Raw genomic sequence first — 10,562 nt, forward strand, 5'->3', positions numbered from 1 at the left:
CGTTCAAACACAACTGCACCCACGAACCTTCCTAACAAAAAGGCGTATGAACAAGTGCGAAGTGTATGTGTGCACATTTTTACGATAGTTCTTATTAACATTTGGTGTTGGAAACGCCTCTATCGAAGTGACGAGCTATTGTGACGACTCATACACAGAGATAACAGATAACAGAAGTATAATTCATTTTTAGCTCGACTTTTTGAAGAAAAATGAGAGCAATACCACTCGCCCCGGCGTCGGCGTTGGTTAAAGTTTTTTTTATAAAGTCAAATAACTTCAACACTATCAAAGATAATTAACTCAAACTGCGAATACTTCTATATGGCAACAACACAATTGTGAATGTCAAGTTGCATAACTCTGTCAGCATTATTTTTAGAGTTATGCCCCTTTTTATACTTACAAAATAGAAAATTTGGTTAAGTTTTGTGTTTGGGTCCATTTTATTCCTAAAGTATCAAAGCTATTGCTTTCATACTTGCAACACTTACTAACTATCATAAGGGAACTGTGCAGGCAAAGTTATGTAACTCTGACTGGCATTTTTACAGAATTATGGCCCCTTTTACACTTAGAAAATTGAAAATTTGGTTAAGTTTTGTGTTTTGGTCCATTTTACTCCTAAAGTATCATAGCTATTGCTTTTAGACTTGGAACACTCGCTAGCTATTATAAGGGGACTGTACAGGACAAGTTGCATAACTCTGGTTGGCATTTTGACGGAATTATGGCCCTTTTTGAATTAGTAACTTTGAATATTTTGTTATTTTTTTTGTTTAATTCTAAAGTATCAATGCTTTTGCTTTCAAACTTCAAATTCTTTCTTACTATCATGAAGGTACTGTACCTGGCAAGTTGAATTTGACCTTGACCTTTGAATGACCTTGAATCTCAATGTCAAATAAGTAAATGTTGCTTAAATTGCCATATTTTTTCCTCCCGGTAGGGTGGCATATAGCAGTTGGACTATCTGTCAGTCTGTGCGTCCGTTGGAAAACTTTAACATTGGTCATAACTTTTGCAATATTGAAGATAGCAACTTTATATTTGGCATGCATGTGTATCTCATGGAGCTGCACATTTTGAGTGGTGAAAGGTCAATGTCAAGGTCATCGTTCAAGGTCAATGTCAAAGGTCAAATTTTGCAATATTGAAGATAGCAACTCTATATTTTGCATTCATGCATATCTCATTGAGCTGCACATCTTGAGTGGTTTAAGGTCAAGGTCATCCTTCAAGGTCAAAGGTCAAGGGTCAAATTTTGCAATATTGAAGATAGCAACTTGATATTTTGCATGCATGCATATCTCATGGAGCTGCACATTTTTAGTGAAATAAAGGTCAAGTTCATCCTTCAAGGTCAAGGTCAAATTTTGCAATATTGAAGATAGCAACTCTATATTTTGCATTCATGCATATCTCATTGAGCTGCACATTTTGAGTGGTTTAAGGTCAAGGTCATCCCCTTCAAGGTTAAAGCTCAAGGGTCAAATTTTGCAATATTGAAGATAGCAACTCGATAGTTGGCATACGTGCGTATCTTATGGAGCTGCACATTTGAGTGATGAAAGTCAATGTCATCCTTCAAGGTCAAAGGTCAAATTTTGCAATATTGAAGATAGCAACTGATATTTGGCATGCACATTTTGAGTGGTGAAAGGGTAAGGTCAATGTCATCCTTCAAGGCCAAAGGTCAAGGTCAAAGGTCAAATTTTGCATTTTTGAAGGTAGCAACTCGATATTTGGCATGCATGAGTATCTCATGGAGATGCACATTTTGAGTGGTGAAAGGTCAAGGTTATCTTTCAAGGTCAAAGGTCAAGGTAAAATTTTGCAATATTTAAGATAGCAACTCCATATTTGGCATGCGTGCGTATCTCATGGAGCTGCAAATTTTGAGTGATGAAAGGTCAAGGTCATCCTTCAAGGTCAAAGGTCTAATATATGGCTTCAAAGCGGCGCAGTAGGGTGCATTGTGTTTCACGAACACAGCTCTTGTTTTTTTCTTATTTTTGAAATATCATCTAACAAGAAACCGTCGGAGACGGGTGATGCTCCCCAAAGTTTTTTTTTGTCACAATATTGCACTATATATTCAGATAAAAGAAAACGTCTTGAGGGTCATTACTTTGGACAAAATAATACAAAGGAAGGTTTAGCAACTTAAAAATTTCAAAAGGCCATAACTCTCTAAATTAAGCATTTAACCAGAACCCACAAATAACATGAGCATCTCCTCAAGGTAGTTAAGCTTCCCATAAAGCTTCATTGAATTCCAGTCAGTAGTTGGGGGAACAAGAATTGTACTATATGTACAGTTAATGGAAAATTTCAAAGGGCCATAACTCTGTGAAAAATCATTCGACCAGAACCGGCTGATAATATGCACATCTCCTGGTAGTGAAGCTTCCCATAAAGTTTAATTAAATTCCGGTCATTAATTGCTGAGAAATATCCCGGACAAAAATTGCGCACGGACGGACGGACACACGGACAGACGAAGCGGCGACTATATGCTTCCCCCAAAAATTTCGGGGGAGCATAATAAATGACCACGCCCCCACATCATTCCCCATCTCAATCCCCCCCCCCCACACACACACACAAATATTTTATTTAAACATGGTAAAAAACAACACATTTTTATTATTTCATTTTTGAAAGACTGTTCAACCATCCCACCCAAGCTATTGCTATCAAATTTGAAATATAATCTTATTTGTTTGTTTTATGTCTTTACAAATGTTCAACAGATTGTGGAAAATATACCTGATCTCAGAATCGTCTATAATGTCCCACTTCTTTAAAACATTAGCGATCATTATGTTTCAATTATGGTCCTCTTCCAGTTAGAATATGAATATATTACCTTGACCTTATTGAATATGAAGAATTTCCCCATGATAGCTTACGTTATACTGGCAAACACTCGAAAAGTCGAGCGTGCTGTCTTCTGACAGCTCTTGTTCAGACTTTAAAATCAATTGGTTATTCTTTCAGATATATCAGATTGTTTGTATATATTCTTTTTAATTGATGAAAAAATGGTTTAAAATTGTATTTGTGCTAGGCTCACAAAATCTGATCTCATCGGCCATATCTGACAACCTGAAAATGTATCTTGACTTTCTCGTAGTTAAGTTTGTTTGAATCTTACTTAGTGGATGTCAACCTTGAAATGTTTGTAATCGATTAATTTCGGTCTTCTCATAAGAAATGGCTTCGAAAGTGTTGAGATTGTATGTTAAAGGTTTGCCATGGCATATTTCGAGAGGTTGGTAATTGTTTACGTAGTTATATTATGATTTTACTATAAAGTATGTATAAAGAAATTAAACTCAATGTCCTTTATGCTTAACATTGTGGAAAATCACGTGTCCGAAATTTTATTTCCGAATATGAGATTTCAGCCACAAACTGAAGGTTATTTTATCGATAATTGTGGCATTTACAGCAACTTTTGTTTTTCAGGTTTTGAACAATGGTTAAAAAAGATTCAACTTCTTTAAATATTACTGACGTTGTTTTTAAGAATCAATAATACCCAGAAAAATATCAATGTCATAAGGCACAGGTACTTGAAAAAAATCTTTGGTCCGTATATATATAATAAGAGTAAAGGTATCCAACGATGATTTCACAGGTGTATTGAATAACACAATGCAACATGAAAGATCAAACAATGCACACATTGAAACTATAGCAAAGTTCTTGTTTTATTGTGAAAAATCGAACGAATCGCTTTCATTCATTAGTGACAGCTGGACGTCCGGAATTACACACTACGATGTTGGGGTCATATTTGTAAAACTTTTAGCTGTTTGGACATACTTGATGGATTTTCATCAAATAAAAGATGTTTTATCATAGATGGACACTTCCTGCTGGCAACCACAACGACATATGTGTGCATTGTTTGATCTTTCATGTTGTTGCATTGTGTTATTCAATACATCTGTGAAATCATTGTTGGATACCTTTACTCGTATTATATATATATATATAAGGACCAATTTTTTTTTTCAAGTACCTGTGTCTTAAGACTTAGAGAAAAGTTAGAAGGTAAGTTAGGCTGAATTGGTCAAGTTACCCCCGGGTACTACTTCCCCGTACCCTGGATACTTTGAAGTATACTTCACCGTACACCTATTTTCAAATGATACTTTTGGGTACCCTGGTATACTTATTGGTTTCCCCATCTTTCCTAAAAAACATAAAATTGTACCCAATTTTTTTGCTTCATTGGAAAAGTAGGGTTAACCAGTACTGTATAAAGAAAAAAAAAGCTGCTCTTTATTATAGACACACTTTAAACACTGAAAGAAAAATGCAAAATATCCATGTCTCTCTGTAAGAAAAGTTGAGCACATTGTCTTTGGACAGCTCTTTATGATGTTTGATTGTATTTTATGTTTGATTGTATTTTATGTCATTTTTGTGTCTACAGAAAAGAAATAACACCCCATTTGATAAAGTTGTATATAAACCTTGTTTAAAAACTATTAACACATCCAACCTTTTTACTTTGTTTGAACTTCGTTTGATGGTATGAAAAGAATGCCAGGAACAAGACGAAATAGAACAAGTTTATTTGCATGGCACAAAACCTGACATTTTCGCCAAGCCTCATGGATAAGGTTTTCTTAACCTAAATGTAGTATAATAAACTGTTCTGCAATAACCCATTTATGCCTAGCCTCTAGAAAAAAGGCCTTGGCAAACAGCGTAGGCCCAGATGAGACGCCGCATGATGCGGCGTCTCATCTGGGTCTGCGCTGTTTGCTATAAGGAATTTCTGTAAGAAATATTCTGAATAAAGAAATAAATATACTAGACATCCCTAATTATGGAAATAAAATGATCCAATTTAGAAGGATGGGAGAGTCCACTAGGCATAATGGGTTAAACACTAACATAATATTCTCTATTTATGATTGCAGAGGAGCTAATGAGGCACTTCTACAAATTTGGAGGTGTTACTGACGCCATGGTTATAAGGGTATGGTGTTTCATTTTTTGAACTTAAAAAAAAATACCAGTATACCAGTACTGTATATTGTATTACACGTATAGTTTGAAGAATTTCACTCATTTAACTTTTAAGCTCACCTGAGAATAATTTTTCATGGTGAGCTTTTGTTAGCGCTTTTTGTACCGTTTGCATTGTCCACCGTCAATATTTAACTTGTTAACCCTTTGCATGCTGGGAAATTTGTCTTTGCTAAAATGTCGTCTGCTGAGTTTCTTAAATTAGCATTTCTTCCATTTTTTTCAAAAAATACTATCAGAATAGCAAACAGTTTGGATCCTGATGACATACCCATAGCCAGGGGGTGTGTTTGGTGCATTTGGACCCAATGTTTTTTGATGAGTAAAAAATATATTTGAACTATAAGATGCACCAAACTTTATTCGACGCAAAAACAATTATTTATCTTTTCCCAGAACCCAGTGAGTCTTCGTATTTAAGCGTTACAATAATGTTGAATTTAATATGCTACCGACAGGAAAGAGAGAACATTTTAGATTATTATTAACGGAATGGTATGCCAGCTTCCGAAAATGACGGAAATCAAAAGACACCCGTTGACTATTGCCGAAGGCTAATCAGTCACTGGTTAATAATGTTGCATTGTACCACGATTTGTATGTATGTATGTACATGTATTTATTTTGACCTTGCGGTCAAGGATGACCCATGAAAGTGCAAGCACTTATTTCCAATGGGGTCCTTTGGTTTTGCTGAAGAGACAGCAAGCAGAAGAGACAGTATTGGGATACAAGGAATCCGGGTGCAATACCCTAGCTCTTTGCGAATAGATACCTTGGTTCTTTTACGTGCTCAGTGTATAGCACCGATACACGCGAGAATTACCTGGGTTTCATACCAGTACATCTCTAGTTGGGTGGGAAACACTTGAAGCATTTCTGAAATTTCCAGTGCCCCGGCCAGGATTTGAACCGGGGACCTCTGGAATGGTAGACCAGAGTGTTACCACTCGACCACCGCATCACCATTTATAACAATTAACGATTGTACACAGCATTTTCGATAGACTGCGTTGTCTTTTGTCTTTTTGTTATATCCCCGTACAACCATTCACCTTAAGACAGGATAATTTTTTTGTTGTTGTATGGCAAGAAAACAAATCATTTTTTCAAAGCAATGTAGCTTTTTTGTAGTTTACCAATTTCTTATGGCATCTGTTCTGCTCCACATACAGAACTGCCTACAATGTTTTAATTATGTCAAACTTGACACTAGGAAATAGGCCATACTCTGAAACAGTTGTTATAATGAATTTAAAACGTTATAACATATATTATTAGGTGGACGTTAACGTTAAATATTCATTAACTGTGACGCATTTCTGAACATACGGCCAAATTTTTTTTTTCAAAGTCCTGTTATACATTTATAAGGGCTTTGAGACGATAGGACCAGTAGTTTGTGATTAAAGGGTCTTTATAAGCCTTAATTGTTGTATTTTTAAATTCGTTTGGAAAATGATAACTAATTTGTTAAAAATAATTTCAAAAAATACAAGTTACCAGTTATAAACTTTTTATTTATGTTTAGTATTGATGCAGATTAGAGAAGACCCAGTTTTGTTAATCAGTGTTTGTTGTACAAAACACTATTCGCACGTTTAGAGCAATGCTAGGCTCGGGTACTATCCATAGTAGCAGACAAACAGTTGTTTTGAAAAAAGTCAAATTTTTCCTTTTAATTTGCTTGATTTAGGAATGGTAGAATTTTGGAATGGTAAAATACACCAATGTTATCAAGATTCCAATAAATAATGATATTGTATACCATTCTTATTGTTGATTTTATAAAAAAAAATGTGTCTAGAAATTGAAATATTTATGTTTCATTTATCATTACATGTCATGTACTTTCATGATTTTGATCTCTACCTTATCAGAATAGTTAGGTTTCTTAAGGTCACAGGTGAGCGGCTTAGGGCACATGGTCTTCTTGTGTTATTTAGTACTTGTACATTTCAAATTAAAAATTGTTTTGTCAAGAGATCACAATATAAAACAAATATGACAATTTATTTTCTGGACCAAATGAACATAATTGAGCCGTGTCTTTCGAAAATGAGTTTTAAATGGGACATACGTATTTAGTGTTTAGACCATTTTGCACTTCGCACATGCTGGTAAAGAGCTACCCTGTCTGTTATCCCTTTCCCACTAAGAAGCAACATGAAAATGGCTTTGTGCAAACAGCATAAAATCAAAACAGCCTGCCAGTAACTCGCAGTCTGTTCTGGTGTTATGCTGTTTGCTGCTCATCAGTATCTTAGGTTTGGAGATGAAGCCTTTAAAACTTGAATCTAGTAAGAAAGGTCTTTAATTAAATTTAACTTTCTAAGGGACTACAAATGCGTTAAAATACGTATCTAAGTGTTAAAGGGTTATAAAGTCAAGCAAGGTGTCATGGTCTCATAAGTGGCCATCATGATGCAGAAGAATATCTGGAACTGCACTGTTCTGATATGTCATGATAAGACCCATTTTAGCATGACACATGTCATAAAGAGCTCTAGTTGATTTACAAAATGGTTGTGCACATTTCATGGTCTTCCAGGACTCATACACAGGGATGCCCAAAGGTTTTGGGTTTGTGTACTTCAGAGACGAGTCTTGCATGAATAAAGCACTTGCGGAGGCTAAACAGCGGGCAGCAGACGGCTCTATGGTAATGCTGGATAAGGTGTAGTCATCCCATGCTATTTTTAACAATTTTGGGAATAGGCCGAGTCCCTTTTTATTCGGAAAAATTGCATCGATTTGGCTAAAATTGGGACATTGTTGTTGATTTTTTGTAAGAAAATACCTTTAAATTGAGACTTGAAGTGATTTCAATATTACATTGACCAAGGTTCAACTAATAGCGCTTGATTTGAGATAAATTAAATGTTGAGACTTATTTAAAAAAAAATGCCCACATATATTGCATGGATTAAATGTGGAATCAAATTTAACAACCAAACATGTCTGTTTCTCTGCTAAATATCTCAATACCAGATTTACCTAAATAAGTTTTTTATTGAACATGAAACAAGATTACATGTAAAATGTGAAAATTATTGATATGAACTAAGGTCATCAATATTTGCTTTTCTTTAAAGTGGATACTAATAACATGTATTGTCTTTTTGCAGTGGACAGTCGCTAAAAGGACTGGAGTAATTACAAATAAAAAAAATAAGGTAAAATGGAAATTATGGGTAAATGTTTTGGCTTAATAGTACACATATATACATATATATATATATATATATATATATATATATATATATATATATATATATATATATATATAATGAAAAAACTGTTATTAAAAATTTCATAGTTGCATAATATATAACAGAACATGCCTTTCAGTATTAGCTCTACTTTGTACCAAATAGTCTCTGTTTTACTACTCATTCAAATGTCGGTGTTGAAGTCTTTTTAATGTTCTGGCTAAGATAAACTGCACAGTCTTGAATTTCTTTCCAAGTCACTGTTTCTACTACAGGTATTCAATTGAAACTTCTTAAATGGTTGAGGTCACTGACTAATACATATAGTTCTGACCTGCAATTTAGCAGAATTATCCCTATTTTGTAGAGAAGGTTTATGCATTTTCGACTTTAAATTTACATTTAAATACTATTAATATATTCAAATAAAAAATGCCTTTATTATCATTTTATCAGATGAGTGACAGAAAATGAAAATAATACTATGGAAGTGGAAGAATAGCAGAGCACCCTGTCTTAGGAAAGCTCTTGTTTTAATCCATCTTACATTTGTAACTACCTTCTGACTACATTATTTGATAAGTGCTAAATCAGGAGTCAGGATCATGTGCCTGTTGGGTTTTCCCAATTAAACGTTAATGGATATAACACACCGATAAGTGCTGCTTTTTTTCAAATTACTATTTAAAACAATTGTTAGCCTGACTTTTTCAGAGAAAATCTGAGGTATTGTCATAGCCATCTCGTCGTGGTCATAGCCATCTCGTCGTGTCTTCCGAGTCATGCTAAAACCTGAACATTTTGTTAAGGTTTTGAACATGGGCTCTAAAATCAAATTGCTTCCATCTACAACTTTGAAACTTCATATGTAGATGCACCTTGATGAGTTTTACACGCCACACCCATTTTTGGGTCACTATGTCAAAAGTAAAGGTCACTGTGACCTTTAAAAAACAAACAAATTCTGACAAGCTTTCATTTATTCAAAACTGCACCCGTAGCCGAGCGTGGCACCAGTATTGCGGTGCTCTTGTTAATAAGAATTTAAACAAGTGCATAAAAGAAAGATTTTTATGCTGCTCATGGCAATGTGAAATACATGAGAATTCTTTTATTTAAAAAGCCTGTGTTCTTGTTAAAAAATTCCACATACTGCACAACTATTCGTCATGCAACGTGAAATTTTGTCACCAATTTTAGACATATTCAAGGATTTTTTTTTATACCTTAATATATTGGCACAAACTGCAAGAAAAACTGTTTTTTAATGCACTAAAGATTTTTGCAAATTTATTTCAATAAGTTGAGATATTTGCAAAAATAAAGTACTTAATGATGTGTTCACATTCTGTCCAGCCCGTGTGTAATCCCTTGAAAACCCTGTTTATTCTGCACCCTGTAATATTAAAAGCTATCTTTTCTGGAAAAATACTGTCAAGGAATAATATTGTCCTCGGGGTCATATACTTAAAATTCATTTGAGTAGTCCTTATGTTAACATAAATATAATATTTTAACAGAAAAAAAGACATTTATGCAAATAATTGAGTCGTGTTCTGAGGAAACTGGGCATAATGCCTGTGCGTAAAGTGTCGTCCCAGATTAGCCTGTGCAGTCCGCACAAGCTAATCAGGGACGACACATTCCGCCTAAACAAGATTTTCCGTAAGAAGGGACATCCTTTAAACGAAAAATACCATAAAAGTGGAAAGTGTCGTCCCTGATTAGCATGTGCGGACTGCACATGAATTAAGCCCGGTTTTCACAGAATGCGACATAATTGTGGAACCAAGTTCTCTGTATACTCGGAACTCGATTGTTATGCTTGTTGCACCATCATAAAGCTCATACATAATGTAAGGTTGCTTTTCTTTGAAGTGAAATGATTAAATCATGCAGCCCTGTGCACCATTATTTAAGCCTCTTTCTGGGAAAACTGGGCTTAATGCATGTGCATGAGGTGTTGTCCCAGATAAGCCTGTGCATTCCATACAGGCTATAAGGGAAGATAATGTCTGCTTCTAAATGAAAAACCGGTTTGGGCTGAAATTGTGTCCATGATTAGCCTGTGGGGACTACACAGGCTTATCTGGGACAACAAGTTACCCTTATGCATTAGGCCCAGTTTCCTCAAAAGACGGCACAATTTATGTCACCGTCTTTTGCAATTTTCAGACAGGGGACAAAGAAGAGGCAGAATCCCACTTGGAGGATTTGCCTGAAGAAGAATTGCATACGAAACCTATATCATCTTGAAACTTTTGTGTTACTTTTATTTTAATAAATGTTTGTATACTT

General features: G+C 34.9%; 1 protein-coding gene across 1 annotated transcript; it reads left to right on the top strand.

The window, feature by feature from the left end:
- Positions 1-3,141: 3,141 nt before the first annotated feature.
- LOC127871284 (uncharacterized) lies at positions 3,142-10,562 on the top strand. Its single transcript, XM_052414051.1, has 5 exons — positions 3,142-3,277; positions 4,944-5,002; positions 7,604-7,714; positions 8,181-8,228; positions 10,440-10,562. Exons 1-5 carry the CDS (start codon positions 3,220-3,222, stop codon positions 10,518-10,520), a joined length of 357 nt encoding a protein of 118 aa, XP_052270011.1. The 5' UTR covers positions 3,142-3,219; the 3' UTR covers positions 10,521-10,562.

The sequence above is a fragment of the Dreissena polymorpha genome, chromosome 3, assembly GCF_020536995.1.
Source record: "Dreissena polymorpha isolate Duluth1 chromosome 3, UMN_Dpol_1.0, whole genome shotgun sequence".
In the NCBI taxonomy this organism is placed as follows: Eukaryota; Metazoa; Mollusca; class Bivalvia; order Myida; family Dreissenidae; genus Dreissena; species Dreissena polymorpha.